General features: G+C 34.2%; 1 protein-coding gene across 1 annotated transcript in view; it reads right to left on the reverse strand.

Annotated features, from left to right (window-relative positions):
- Nucleotides 1-1,038: 1,038 nt before the first annotated feature.
- Nucleotides 1,039-16,496, reverse strand: part of LRRK2 (leucine rich repeat kinase 2) — a 154,293-nt gene continuing 138,835 nt past the window's right edge. The window contains exons 46-51 of the mRNA XM_060166543.1: nt 15,573-15,645; nt 13,371-13,555; nt 9,941-10,093; nt 8,471-8,679; nt 6,583-6,654; nt 1,039-2,094 (exon numbers count right to left, since the gene is read on the reverse strand). Of these exons, the coding sequence (XP_060022526.1) occupies nt 1,973-2,094; nt 6,583-6,654; nt 8,471-8,679; nt 9,941-10,093; nt 13,371-13,555; nt 15,573-15,645 (814 nt within the window). The 3' untranslated portion in view covers nt 1,039-1,972. The remainder of the gene's footprint in view (nt 2,095-6,582; nt 6,655-8,470; nt 8,680-9,940; nt 10,094-13,370; nt 13,556-15,572; nt 15,646-16,496) is intronic.

A 16,496-nucleotide genomic window follows, 5' to 3' on the forward strand; every position in this document is an offset into this window, starting at 1 on the left:
AAAAAAAATTAAATGACTATTTTTTTAATAAATCGGTTGTTCTAAAGTCTTATTTTTTTAACAGTACTCAAGAGTGAACCATTCTTCTTAAGAAAATTTTTATGAGAATTTGAAAATAGAATACATTATGCCCATTGGGTTTTATCCCGAGATCCTGACAACTAGTTGTACTATAGAAAATTGAATAAAGCTCCAGGAGAATACTTCAGTTAGCAACTCCTATAGCAGAATGTCACATACACAGATGAATACAAAGTTTAGATGGATTACAGACTTATATGTGAAAAATAAAACATTATCACAAAGTTTTAAAATTCACAAACATGCTTTAAAAAATGTTTATTGCTTCATTTAAATACAATGTTCATTTACCTATTTCTCCATAATTGTCTTTGGCATATGAATACAAAGTAACAATGAGAAATATCACAGGAACAAATAGCTCCATCATTTCTGACTTTTTTTTGAACTACACAACAAATTAAAATATAGGTCCTCTGAAAAATGGAGAACCTTTCAGGGTTAAGAATTTAGTAATTACCCTTAATATAAAGAAATTTAGTCTTCATATAATAAAATTCTCAGTTTTGAGATTATTAAATGGGCTAGTTATCCTATCATAGGGAATTGTTTGAAATTATAAATATTGGCCAGGGTCAACAGATTTACCAAAAATGTATTTTCTTAAAGCAGAAATGACATTTAAATGGTTACCTAGGTACTCAGCCCCGATACTCCTACCATGGGAATTTTTTTAAACAATTTAAGTATAATTTAGAAGACTAGGTTAACAGGTACAATTATAGCTAAAGCTTCTTTCTTCTTCAGCAAACTGGTATGTTACATTCTTGTCCCAATGGTCTTAGTGGGAGTTGTAGAATTCTATAATTCTGAAAATAGTTTCTACCTGAATGATGTAGAATTTGCAGGGTCACAAATTTAGGAAGAAGAGTGGAAACATTTGGAGTGAAGAAAATTAGGAACAAGTAGCCAGTGGTCTGGCTTAGCACTTAGAATCAAAATTAAAACATAAAAATATCACTTGAAGGACTGAACATTTTATTTACACCAATTATAAAACTTCAGGGTTCCATATTCAAAGGCAGAGTTGTAATATAGGAAAAGAGAGTGGCTATGTCTTTCTTGGAGAGGAGGATTTTGACAATATGTTGGTTTCTTATCAGCACGTTTCATGGCATTTTCTTTTAGATAAAGTGAAGTTGTATGAGATGCACTGCTTGCATCAGGAACAAAAAGAACTCACATCCCAACAAAGGGCTTTATTAGTGCAAATTCACTGACTATTTACAAGCATATATGATAACTTCATTTAAAAGCAATCTAAGAAGGAATGTATTACATGTAAAACTGTTCTAACATTTTTATTCTATTTTATAGAATATCTAGAAAGTAGTCCAGCAATAGACCTGTCAATCACAGAATGTAAAATAAAGTTTACCTTCATTATGAGTAACAAAACAAAAAATTATCCACTTTGTAAATTTCACTACGAGTACTGCAATTAAGTACTTTTTCGATTTCCTTTCATTACTTAATCCACAAGATTAATTAGGATATATAAGAAACATTAATTTTATACATTTTTACAAAATAAAACCTATAAACAGTCCTTCATATACACAGTAGCAAACAGCAAGTAGTGGAAATACCCTTTTTTTTTTTTTTTTGCGGTACACGGGCCTCTCACTGTTGTGGCCTCTCCCGTTGGGAAGCACAGGCTCAGGACGCGCAGGCTCAGCGGCCATGGCTCGAAGGTCCAGCCGCTCCGCGGCATGTGGGATCCTCCCAGACCGGGTCATGAACCCGCGTCCCCTGCATCGGCAGGTGGACTCTCAACCACTGCACCACCAGGGAAGCCCTGAAATACCCTTTTTATATATAAACATTTTTAAAAGAATATTTACAAGATAATAATTTTCCCATCCAAAGACAAAGATTTCCAAGATCTCTCTTATTCAACAGATATTCTTCTCATTTTTTCAGCTAATTCTTTTCTCACTCCAATATGTTTTTCTAAATTTTTCACTTCATGTGGAAGATTGATGTCCCAAACAGACAAGCAGGACTGTATCTCTAGAAAATTAAAAAACAAATCATGTTTCAAAGATCTGCCATGAGACATTTTTATTTTACTTTTTGTTAATTTATATTTAGTTACCTTGGACAAATGTGTATGTGTGTGTGTGTGTGTGTGTGTGTGTGTGTGTGTGTGTGTGTGTGTATGTAAATAATGTACTAAATTATTGCCATTTATAAGAAATTACATTTGGAAAATGTTTAAAATACATTCTATAATGTATTTTGTTCTATAACTATTAAACTTTAATAAGTGTGGACCTTTAATAACCTATAACACTTCATTTTCTGAAAGAAATAAAGATTTTTCAAACACTGTTCAAAATCAGACATAATATGGATATAGGTAATATGTAAGGAAAAATATCCACATTTAGTTTAGGTTTGAGCTAGTTCTCATTTTATAGTCGTTGAAATCTCTATTTCACCTGAAAAATAAATACTTAACACTGCTAAATAACTAAAACTTACTTTTAAAGATTTATATCTAAATTATTTGCACTATAACATAAGGCAAATACTAACAGCCATAAAAGGGGAAATCGACAGTAACACATTCATAGTAGGGGACTTAAACACCCCACTTTCACCCATGGACAGATCATCCAAAATGAAAATAAATAAGGAAACACAAGCTTTAAATGATACATTAAACAAGATGGACTTAATTGATATTTATAGGACACTCCATCCAAAAACAACAGAATACACATTTTTCTCAAGTGCTCATGGAACATTCTCCAGGATAGATCATATCTTGGGTCACAAATCAAGCCTTGGTAAATTTAAGAAAATTGAAACTGTATCAAGTATCTTTTCTGACCACAACGCCATGAGACTAGATATCAATTATAGGAAAAGATCTGTAAAAAATACAAACACATGGAGGCTAAACAATACACTACTTAATAATGAAGTGATCACTGAAGAAATCAAAAAATACCTAGAAACAAACGACAATGGAGACACAACGACCCAAAACCTGTGGGATGCAGCAAAAGCAGTTCTAAGGGGGAAGTTTATAGCAATACAAGCCCACCTCAAGAAGCAGGAAACATCTAGAATAAACAACCTAACCTTGCACCTCAAGCAATTAGAGAAAGAAGAACAAAAAAAACCCCAAGCTAGCAGAAGGAAAGAAATCATGAAAATCAGATCAGAAATAAATGAAAAAGAAATGAAGGAAACAATAGCAAAGATCAATAAAACTAAAAGCTGGTTCTTTGAGAAGATAAACAAAACAGATAAACCACTAGCCAGACTCATCAAGAAAAAAAGGGAGAAGACTCAAATCAATAGAATTAGAAATGAAAAAGGAGAGGTAACAACTGACACTGCAGAAATAAAAGAGATCATGAGAGATTACTACAAGCAACTCTATGCCAATAAAATGGACAATCTGGAAGAAATGGACAAATTCTTAGAAATGCACAACCTGCCAAGACTGAATCAGGAAGAAATAGAAAATATGAACAGACCAATCAAAAGCACTGAAATTGAAACTGTGATTAAAAATCTTCCAACAAAGAAAAGCCCAGGACCAGATGGCTTCACAGACGAATTCTATCAAACATTTAAAGAGCTAACACCTATCCTTCTCAAACTCTTCCAAAATATAGCAGAGGGAGGAACACTCCCAAACTCCTTCTACAAGGCCACCATCACCTTGATACCAAAACCAGACAAGGATGTCACAAAGAAAGAAAACTACAGGCCAATATCACTGATGAACATAGATGCAAAAATCCTCAACAAAATACTAGCAAACAGAATCCAACAGCACATTAAAAGGATCATACACCATGATCAAGTGGGGTTTATTCCAGGAATGCAAGGATTCTTCAATATACGCAAATCTATCAATGTGATAAACCATTTAACAAATTGAAGGAGAAAAAACATATGATCTCAATAGATGCAGAGAAAGCTTTTGACAAAATTCAACACCCATTTATGATAAAAACCCTGCAGAAAGTAGGCATAGAGGGAACTTTCCTCAACATAATAAAGGCCATATATGACAAACCCACAGCCAACATCATCCTCAATGGTGAAAAACTGAAAGCATTTCCACTAAGATCAGGAACAAGACAAGGTTGCCCACTCTCACCATTGTTATTCAACATAGTTTTGGAAGTTTTAGCCACAGCAATAAGAGAAGAAAAGGAAATAAAAGGAATCCAAATCGGAAAAGAAGAAGTAAAGCTGTCACTGTTTGCAGATGACATGATCCTATACATAGAGAATCCTAAAGATGCTACCAGAAAACTACTAGAGCTCATCAATGAATTTGGTAAAGTGGCAGGATACAAAATTAATGCACAGAAATCTCTGGCATTCCTATATACTAATGATGAAAAATCTGAAAGTGAAATCAAGAAAACACTCCCATTTACCATTGCAACAAAAAGAATAAAATATCTAGGAATAAACCTACCTAAGGAGACAAAAGACCTGTATGCAGAAAATTATAAGACACTGATGAAAGAAATTAAAGATGATACAAATAGATGGAGAGATATACCATGTTCTTGGATTGGAAGAATCAACATTGTGAAAATGACTCTACTACCCAAAGCAATCTATAGATTCAATGCAATCCCTATCAAACTACCACTGGCATTTTTCACACAACTAGAACAAAAAATTTTGCAATTTGTATGGAAACACAAAAGACCCCGAATAGCCACAGCAATCTTGAGAACGAAAAAAGGAACTGGAGGAATCAGGCTCCCTGACTTCAGACTATACTACAAAGCTACAGTTATCAAGACGGTATGGTACTGGCACAAAAACAGAAAGATAGATCAATGGAACAGGATAGAAAGCCCAGAGATAAACCCATGCACATATGGACACCTTATCTTTGATAAAGGTGGCAGTAATGTACAGTGGAGAAAGGACAGCCTCTTCAATAAGTGGTGCTGGGAAAACTGGACAGGTACATGTAAAAGTATGAGATTAGATCACTCCCTAACACCATACACAAAAATAAGCTCAAAATGGATTAAAGACCTAAATGTAAGGCCAGAAACTATCAAACTCTTAGAGGAAAACATAGGCAGAACACTCTATGACATAAATCACAGCAAGATCCTTTCTGACCCACCTCCTAGAGTAATGGAAATAAAAACAAAAATAAACAAATGGGACCTAATGAATCTTCAAAGCTTTTGCACAGCAAAGGAAACCATAAACAAGACCAAAAGACAACCCTCAGAATGGGTGAAAATATTTGCAAATGAAGCAACCGACAGATGATTAATCTCCAAAATTTACAAGCAGCTCATGCAGCTCAATAACAAAAAAACAAACAATCCAATCCAAAAATGGGCAGAAGACCTAAATAGACATTTCTCCAAAGAAGATATACAGACTGGCAACAAACACATGAAAGAATGCTCAACATCATTAATCATTAGAGAAATGCAAATCAAAACTACAATGAGATATCATCTCACACCAGTCAGAATGGCCATCATCAAAAAATCTAGAAACAATAAAGGCTGGAGAGGGTGTGGAGAAAAGGGAACACTCTTGCACTGCTGGTGGGAATGTGAATTGGTTCAGCCACTATGGAGAACAGTATGGAGGTTCCTTAAAAAACTACAAATAGAACTACCATATGACCCAGCAATCCCACTACTGGGCATATACCCTGAGAAAACCAAAATTCAAAAAGAGTCATGTACCACAATGTTCATTGCAGCTCTATTTACAATAGCCCGGAGATGGAAACAACCTAAGTGCCCATCATCGGATGAATGGATAAAGAAGATGTGGCACATATATACAATGGAATATTACTCAGCCATAAAAAGAAACGAAATTGAGCTATTTGTAATGAGGTGGATAGACCTAGAGTCTGTCATACAGAGTGAAGTAAATCAGAAAGAAAAAGACAAATACCGTATGCTAACACATATATATGGAATTTAAGAAAAAAAAATGTCATGAAGAACCTAGGGGTAAGGCAGGAATAAAGACGCAGACCTCCTAGAGAACGGACTTGAGGTTATGGGGAGGGGGAAGGGTGAGCTGTGACAGGGCGAGAGAGAGTCATGGACATATACACACTAACAAACGTAGTAAGGTAGATAGCTAGTGGGAAGCAGCCGCATGGCACAGGGATATTGGCTCGGTGCCCTGTGACAGCCTGGAGGGGTGGGATAGGGAGGGTGGGAGGGAGGGAGACGCAGGAGGGAAGACATATGGGAATATATGTTTATGTATGACTGATTCACTTTGTTATAAAGCAGAAACTAACACACCATTGTAAAGCAATTATACCCCAATAAAGATGTTAAAAAAGTAAAATAAAATAAAAAATAAATTATTTGCACTATAAAGAAGCTACCAATTAAAAATGCCTAAAGTTTTATAGCATATGTAATATTTACTGTAAATGTATAAACACATAATATGTTATAATCATTCACATCATTGCACTCTGCTTGGAATCCAGTATATCCTATTAAACATTACCTTTTTGATGTTGCATACCTTCAATACTCTTCCGGTTATACCCCAAAACCAGCATGACATTTTTAAGGCTTCCTTTATAAAAAAATAAAAGTTTTCTGTTAAAACAATATAATAAGTTGGACTTCAAAGAGTACAACTGTTCATATTTAAGACACAAAAACCTTGGAACTTAACTTACAATTCCATTATTTATGAGATCCCTCAACTATACTGAATAAAAAAACTCTCCAAGATGACCAGAAATTTTTTAAAGTTAGAAAATTTGTGATCTACTCCTTATTATCATTTTTATTAATTGTGTGAATCTGAGAAAATAGCTTAACCTTTCTGCAAAATGGGTTCAATATTTATACAGTACCCCTCCAGCCAAAGCTATATGTCGAAGAGATAGTGTGTGCGAAAGTGCTTTGGATACTATAAGGCACTGGTCAAATGTGAAGCATCTGGATAGAGAGTTGCATGGACAGATAATATACTGATACCCTGTCACATAACCATACTTTATTCTCAAGTCATTCAATAATTTATTCAACAAATATTTATCAAAAGCCTCTATGTACTAGGCCCTAGGCTAGGCCATGGGAATAAAAGGGAACAAACACAAGCAGAGCCAACCCACATGGAGTTTACGGTCTAGTGAGGAGATTAGTTACTACTCAGTAACTAAGTTAACTAGGCAGAAGATGAAACCACACACATAAAACCTTGAGGTAGGGTGAAGCATAGTATTTAAGAGGGACTGAATGTTCTTCTAGACCAGAAAGAGCAGAGAGGAATATGGCAAATGATAAGGGCTAGAGAACTACAGTGAAGCCAGATCATGCCATACATTGTACAATAAGTTTAAATTATTTAAAAAATCAATAAAACCCATTGAAATCTCACTATAATGTCAGTAATGAACAACCATTTGGATGCCAAAGTATTGGGCTGGCCAAAAAGTTCGTACGGAAAAACCCGAATGAACTTTTTGGCCAACTCAATACATACAAATTAAATTAAAGGATAAAACAACCTTGGTGAGTAAGACTAGAGGGACGACCCCCTGCACACCTACTACTTTGCTGGTGTGGACGTGTGTCCTGGTAGTCACCAGTCACTAGGAGCACCTCATTCTAACTCCTGTGCAACTCTGACACCCATTCATGGACAATGGGTGAGGTTGAGGAGAAACATTTATCTCAGCCCTTAATATATTCCTGTAAAAGGAATTTACTATTCTCTTTACCCTGTTAAACATTTTATTTCTCATTTGCTAAAGCTACATTAACTCTAGTTTTGCAGAACTTAACCCCATTTTTGTGATCAACTCTATATATACTAAGTCTATTCCCTAAAGCAAATAGTCAAAAGAAGATAGTTAAGTGTGAGTATCATGTGCTATCATGATTTTTTCATACTTAAGTAGAAAAGAAGTAACAAGATAAAACATAAAAGCTTGAGTAAAACATTATGATTTGTCAATATTTGTAAATTGTGAAGTTCGGCATATATTGCTACAAGAATATAAATTTATTTATAGAATGAAAAACTAGTAGGAAGCTTAAACTATGATCAAAATAAACATCTGTTTTAATTTCTTTGGTCAAAAACTTAAAAATACTCAACATTATATGTTTTTCTCTTAATTATAAAGAACAAAGAGAAAGTAAGACCCAAATTTAGTGTCAGTTAGAATAATCTGCTTCTCTTATGGGACTAAAAACATCAATTCCCTCCGTGTTTTTAAGGGCCCTATTCAAAATACATCCTGCAAAATTTCACTGTGAACTTCTGAGACACTTCACATGACGCTGGAAAGTGAAGAGAAAACTTAAATTTAAAATAAAAACATATTTTTATAGTCTTAGAGAATATGAAAAAAAAGATCTAAAGGAAAGAAACTTGCCTAACTGTGCAGTCATCATGGCCCTAACAGAATCACAAAAGCTGTGAATTATACAGATGATTCGACGAGCTGAAAGATCAAGGAGTAAGATATGGCCCCCCCCAGTCCCTATCCAGAGGGCAGTGTTCTTCTGGAGGCAGAGAGTTTTCACTCTCCCAGAATAAGACATTTGGTGTTTCGCTTCCTTGTTTGCTTTGACCAGCTCCTCCCTAAAAACCGTAAGGAAAGTATGCATTAATACTTTTTTCAGAAATAAAGAGATAAAAAAAATGTGTGTCTCTCTCTGTATATACAGACACACACACACCTATATAACATTTTAAATTATGAATACATGACAGCATACATTACATACTATTAAAATTGTACAGAACTAATTTTGCTAAATATAGTATGTCAAAGAGTCACGTTTTACTACATAAAGCATAAATGACCAAAGATAACACAATTGTCTCCTAACTTCAAGAAATTCTGAAATAAATAAGATAGATACAATTTTTATTAATAAGCCTATGTAATCCAGCAAAAAAAAAAGAACCAATTTTTCCAATATAAAGGAAAAAAAAGTTAGTTTCAAAAGGTTTTTATGAAGTCTAAAAGTTATAGAGGAAAATAAAATTATAATCATCTACATGTAAAAGATATGAATACAAACGACTGAATTTTTCACTGAGCTAATGAGTAATTCATGACAAAAATGAGGTATCCAGAAGTAAAAGAATTTCATGAAGTAAGGGACCCTTTACCAGGCAGAACTGTCAGCTCTTCTGAACATAAATTTCCTCACCATCCAGAGAAAAACTAAGAAGGTGTTAGGAAAGTAAACTCTGAAATCTAATTTTATGGATACAGTATATAATCTAAATGTTCTCCAGCAGATAAAAAAATCTATACTGTAAAACCAGAACAAAACTATGAAGTATCTAGCAAATAAGGCTGGCAATGGTCCTGTGTGCCAGCAGCAGCAAACAAGGGATGTGCTTGATGGGAAGTCTCCGACACACTGTATCAGACTGAGCACTGCGGCCTCAGTCTGGCATCTTGATCTTCCCTCCTTAGTGCACTGGTCAATCCAGTACATTTTTTCACCCATATTTTATATTGTTTTGTGACTTTTTCTTTGTAATACCTTGAGGAAACCATATCTATTATGTGCCTATTTTTTTTTCAAAAATGAAATTTGTTGGATACCAACAGATGGTGCTGAAAAGCATTAACAATTTTGTTTCTGAGGGTTGTTTGGTTTTTTTTTAACATTTTTCCATTTAGAAGTAGAAAGGAAGAAAAATAAGCCATACTTCCTCTCTCTGTGAAATATGAAGTGTAAGGACAGCTCTTACAGGCATAAAATAAAGAACCAATGACACTGTACCTACAGTCAACAACATATTGTACACTTAACATTTTGTTAATTGGGTAGGTCTCATGTAGTATTCTTTTCACAATAAAATTTAAAAAATAATAATTTACTTTAAAAAGTGCACACAGTCTATCAGTTCACAGAGTTTTTCAGTCTTCTTGTCCCATACTTCCACAAATGGGCTATTTTTCTTAGCAACATAAAGAGCCGTGTCTACCACCACTGCTATGATGTTGGAATCACTGAAAGATGCATAAGAAAACCTAGGGGGAAAGAAAAGAATGTCATTTCATTTTTCTAGTATTTCAAAATATAATGCAACCTTATTATGTTAGCTCTTAATGCATATAAAGGATTAACGCTATTTTGAAAAAGAAACAGGCTAGAGTATTTGGCAATTATTTCATATTATCCCCTAACCATTCTGAATAGAATACTTTGCGAACAAAAGTCCAGGACCAGAGAGCTCCACAAATGAATTCTACCAATCATTTAGAGAAGAGTTTTAACATCTATCCTTCTCAAAATATTTCAGAATATTAGAGGAAGGAATGCTCCTGAATTCATTCTATGAGGCCAGCATCACCTCAATACTAAAAACCAGACAAAGAAAACACATAAAAAAGAAAATTACAGGCCAGTATCACTGATAAACATAGATGCAAAAATCCTCAACAAAATATTAGCAAACCAAATCCAACAATACATTAAAATGATCATATACCATTATCAAGTAGGATTTAACCCAGCAATGCAAGGATTTTTCAATATCCACAAATATCCACAATATCCACAAATCAATCACACCACATTAACAAACTGAAGAATAAAAATCATACGATCATCTCAATAGAGGCAGAAAAGGCTTTTGACAAAATTCAACATCCATTTATGATAAAAACTCAACAGAAAGTAGTCATAGAGGGAACATATCTCAACATAATACAGGCCATATATGACAAGCACATAGCTAACATCATTCTCAATGGCGAAAACCTGAAAGCATTCCCTCTAAGATCAGGACCAAGACAAGGATGCCCACTCTCGCTACTTTTATTCAACATAATACTGGAAGTAGACACAGCTATCAGACAAGAAAAAGAAATAAAAGGAATCCAAACTGGAAAGGAAGAAGTGAAACTGTCACTGTTTGCAGATGACATGATACTATACATAGAAAACCCTAAAGTTGCTACCAGAAAACTACTAGAGCTCATCAATGAATTCACTAAATTTGCAGGATACAGAAATCTGTTGCATTTCTATACACTAACAACAAACAATCAGAAAGAGAAATTAAGGAAACAATCCCATTAACAACTGCATCAAAAAGAATAAAATAACAAGGAATAAACCTACTACAGCAGATAAAAGAGCTGTACTCAGAAAACTGTAAGACTCTGATGAAAGAAACTGAAGATGACACAAACTGATGGAAAGCTACACCGTGTTCATGGATTGGAAGAATTAATATTGTTAAAACGACCATACTACCCAAGGCAATCTACATATTCAATGCAATCCCTATTAAAATACCAATGGCATTTTTCACAGAACAAGAACAAATAATTTTAAAAATTTGTATGGAAATACAAAAGACCTGAATAGCCAAAACAATCTTGAGAAAGAACATAACTTAAGGAATCACACTCCCTGACTCCGGACTATATTACAAGCTACAGTAATCAAAACAGTATGGTACTGGCACAAAAACAAACACATACATCAATGGAATATAAGAGACCAGAAATAAACCCACCCACTTATGTTCAATTAATCTACAACAAAGAAGGCAAGAATGCACAATGGAGAAAAGACAGTGTCTTCAATAAGTGGTGCTAGAAAAACAGGAAAAACAGCTACATGGAAAAGAATGAAATATAGAAGATTCTCTAACAGCATATACAAAAATAAACTCAAAGTGGATTAAAGACTTAAATGTAAGATTAAGTACCATAAAACTCTTAGAAGAAAACATAGGCTGAGCACTCTTTGGTTTAAATTGTAACAAAATTTTTTGGGGGGATCTGTCTCCTAAAGCAAAGAAAATAACAGCAAAAATAAACAATGGGACCTAAGTAAACTTAAAAGCTTTTGCACAGCAAAGGAAACCATCAACAAAATGAAAAGACAACCTACTGAATGGAAGAAGATATTTGCAAATGATACGATTGATAAGGGGTTAATATCCATAATATATAGACAGCTCCTATAACTCAACATCAGAAAAAACAAAAAACCCAATTAAAAAATGGGCAGAAGACCTGAACAGACGTTTTTCCAAAAAAGACATACAGATGGTCTGCAGGCACATGAAAAGATGCTCAACATCATTAATCATCAGAGAAATACAAATTAAAACCACAGTGAGATATCACCTCACACCTGTCAGAATGGCTCTCATCAAAAAAACCACAAATAATAAATATTGGCAAGAATGTGGAGAAAAGGGAAACCTCATACACTGTTGGTGAGAATGTAAATTGGTGCAGCCACTGTGGGAAACAGTATGGAGGTTTCTCAAAAAACTAAAAATAGAACTACCATATGCCCCAGCAATTCCACTCCTGGGTATTTATCCAAAAAAGAAAACACTAATTTGAAAAGATACACACACCTTAATATTCATAGTAGCATTATTTACAATAGCCAAGATATGGAAGCAACCTAAGTGTCCATCAACAGATGAATGGATAAAGAAGATGTGGTATATATACATATAAAATAGAATAATACCCAGCTATAAAAAAGAATGAAATTTTGCCATTTGCAACAACATGGATGGACTTAGAGGTTATTATGATAAGTGAAATAAGTAAAAGAAAAACAAATACTGTTTGATATCACTTCTACATAGAATCTAAAAAATAAAACAAACTAGTGAATATAACAAAATAGAAACAGACTCACAGATACAGAGAACAGACTAGTGTTTACCAGTTGGGATAGGGAAGGGGGGGAGGGCCAAGATAATGTTAGGGGATTAAGAGGTACAAACTACTATGTATAAAATAAATAAGCTATAACAATATATAGTACAACACAGGGAATATAGCCAATAGTTTATAACTATAAATGGAATATAAACTTTAAAAATTGTGAATCACTATGTTGTACCCCTGGAACTTATATAATATTGTAAATCAACTATACCTCAATAAAAAAAGAAAGAACAAAGAAAATTATACAAAATACATGTGTTAAATCCGTATCTTTAGTAAAATAATGAGTTGCTGCCTCTCAAATTCCATGTTTAATTTGATACAGAGATAATGAAAATAATAAAAAATTAGATTGATAGATACTACTAAAATTACTATGAGTTTTCATATTTTATCCCAAATGTGATTAGACTGGGTGATTTTTTAATGTTCCTCTGCTTTCTAAGTTCTATAATGAATATTTAAATTTACAATAGAAAAATAAAGTACGCATTTTGAAAGATCTTTGTTTGGGATTATCAATAGCATTACTGACTTGATTGTAAAGAATAAAAATGAAAAATATGGTAAATGAGTTGCATAGATAAGAATAACTTACAGCTGATTTGTCCTGGTCTCAATCCGTTTCTGAATGGTGAAATCATCAGAAAATGAGAAAACTTTTGTACCACATCCTCCCCACATAATGTTTTTCTCGGTTGAATTCATGGATTCACTCAAACACATCAGTGGAGTGCTGACATTTCCTATATTGAGTGTCTTCAAAGGAGCAGCTCCTTTACACTTTGCCAAAAAGAGAAAACACATTCAGTAAACTGAGTAGCCACAGAATGAAACAGTGTAAAATTTCAGCTTTCTAAAAACTACTTTCCCATCTTAAATGGTTAGAGGTATTAAAATAAAAATTCAGGATACATTTTTCAAAGGACTTATAAAAACAGGATTTAATTCAAATGGTATTCAATGTGTTATCCTTATAACCAATCTCTTCACTTCTCCATGCAAAACTTGTACCGGAAGTAACTTAGGGATTATACTATAATTACGTCTTTGTCTCTCATTAGATAATAAGCTTTTTTGATAACAAAGAGTATGAATGGGTAGGATGTTGAATGACTAGATAGAACCACAGATGAATGATGGATGGAGAAATTAATTCTTTAATGATAAATGTGAATCTTAATAACAGAAAGTCACATGATTTCTTCAAGGTTAAAGAACAGGTTAACCACCTAGAGGAATGGAAATAAAAACAAAAGTAAACAAATGGGACCTAATGAAACTTAAAGGCTTTTGCACAGCAAAGGAAACCATAAACAAGAATGAAAAGACAACCCTCAGAATGGGAGAAAATATCTGCAAATGAAGAAACTGACAAAGGATTAATCTTCAAAATATACAAGCAGCTCATGAAGCTCAATATCAAAAAAACAAACAACCCAATCCAAAAATGGGCAGAAGACCTAAATGGACATTTCTCCAAAGAAGATACACAGATTGCCAACAAAACATGAAAGGACGCTCAACATCACTAATCATTAGAGAAATGCAAATCAAAACTACAATAAGGTATCACCTCACACTGGTCAGAATAGCCATTGTCAAAAAAATCTACAAACAATAAATTCTGGAGAGGGTGTGGAGAAAAGGGAACCCTTCTGCACTGTTGGTGGGAATGTAAATTGATACAGCCACTATGGAGAACAGTATGGAGGTTCCTTAAAAAACTAAAAATAGAACTACCATACGACCCAGCAATCCCACTACTGGGCATATACCCTGAGAAAACCATAATTCAAAAAGAGTCATGTACCACAATGTTCACTGCAGCACTATTTACAATAGCCAGGACATGGAAGCAACCTAGGTGTCCATCAACAGATGAATGGATAAAGAAGATATGGCACATATATATAATGGAATATTACTCAGCCATAAAAAGAAATGAAATTGAGTTATTTTTAGCGAGGTAGATGGACCTAGAGACAGTCATACAGAGTGAATTAAGTCAGAAAGAAAAAAATAAATACCGTATGCTAACACATATATATGGAGTCTAAAAAGAAAAAATGGTTCTGAAGAACCTAGGGGCAGGACAGGAATAAAGACACAGACATAGAGAATGGACTTGAGGACACAGGGAGGGAGAAGGGTAAGCTGGGACGAAGTGAGAGAGTGGCACTGACATATATACACTAACAAATGTAAAATAGATAGCTAGTGGGAAGCAGCTGCATAGCACAGGGAGATCAGCTCAGTGCTTTGTGTCCACCTAGAGGGGTGGGATAGGGAGGGTGGGAGGGAGGGAGATGCAAGAGGGAGGAGATATGGGGATGTATGTATACATATAGCTGATTCACTTTGTTATACAGCAGAAACTAACACACCATTGTAAAGCAATTATACTCCAATAAATATGTTAAAAAAAAGAAAAAAAAGAAAGAACAGGTTGGTAGCAAGCCAGACTTAAAACTTGTTTCCCCTGTTTTTTCCACAATGTATTTATAAGAAATTATCTACTTCACTTATATAAAAATGGAATTATTTCCATCCTTAACCTTATAAAGCAGATCTCATTTATCAATTCATCCTTGGTTCATTCCTATAAAATATACAGTTAATCAGTAAGTACTTATAGAGAATGTACTGTGTTCAACACTTCCTGAAGCAATAGAAAGGTAAAAAGCAGAATATATGATCCAGAATCTCAGGGAGTTTATATCAGTTAGAAGGAAGGTGGTGATGAGTAAACATAAAACAAAGAACTTAAATTCTCATGCAGAATGCATTCAACATTTACCTTAACCGTTTTATCTTCAAAAATTGCTAAGTTGCCATCAGCAGTTCCCACTAAAAGGAAATTTTTCTGCTTGCTAAAAGAAAAAATGTCAGAATTGTTACAAAAATAATGCTTATATTGACCAAGATGGTCTTAACATCCCACCTACCTTAACTAAACTTTAGATAGGTTTCTTCCTGATTATTGGCCTCTACCTCCTTTTCCTTAGAGCATTTACTTGAGAAAACTTACATTGCAACCTCTTTCTCTGCCCATTTAAGATGTAGAGCTTCTTCAAGTTTTACAACTCAAGAATGTCTTTTCTCAAGGATCTGGGTGCCCTCTCTGAAATGTCATCAGGAAGGATGGCACCCCTTCTCCCATTCTTTGTGGGAGGGTAGGAGCCTACTTCAATAAGCAACAATCAGCAAACACAGATAACCTAATCACACTGACCCTCCCCCTCCCCCAATGTCCTCCAGTACTTTTCCACTAGCTCATTACAGGGTTTAAAAAATCTCCCACCTTTTATTTCAGCAGAGCTGAGTCCAATCCCTCTCCCCTATTGCAATAATCTTAAATATAAAGTCTTCCTTGCCTATTTGACTTCATCTGATGAAATTTTTATTTGACAGTATCCAAATAATTTCAACTCCAAAATTGCCAGTGGAGTTTATATTTTAGCCACCAAAAACTTGGACTTCACATTTTTCTAATACTTTTTATTTTCCAGTACTGACTTAAACCAGAGAAGTATATGGTGCATAATCTAAATGGCTCCTGGAAATCATACTGCCCCAAATATTACAGCAAACAACCTGTTACACCTGAAATTCTGCCATTTCGATAAATTCCTGAGATAAAATCTTTTCGACTGATAATGGTTAAGCCATTTCACTATTGACAACTTCTGAACTCATCTACTGAAGTTTTTTTTCCAATTTG

Source organism: Lagenorhynchus albirostris, chromosome 11 (genome assembly GCF_949774975.1).
Source record: "Lagenorhynchus albirostris chromosome 11, mLagAlb1.1, whole genome shotgun sequence".
Lineage (NCBI taxonomy): Eukaryota > Metazoa > Chordata > Mammalia > Artiodactyla > Delphinidae > Lagenorhynchus > Lagenorhynchus albirostris.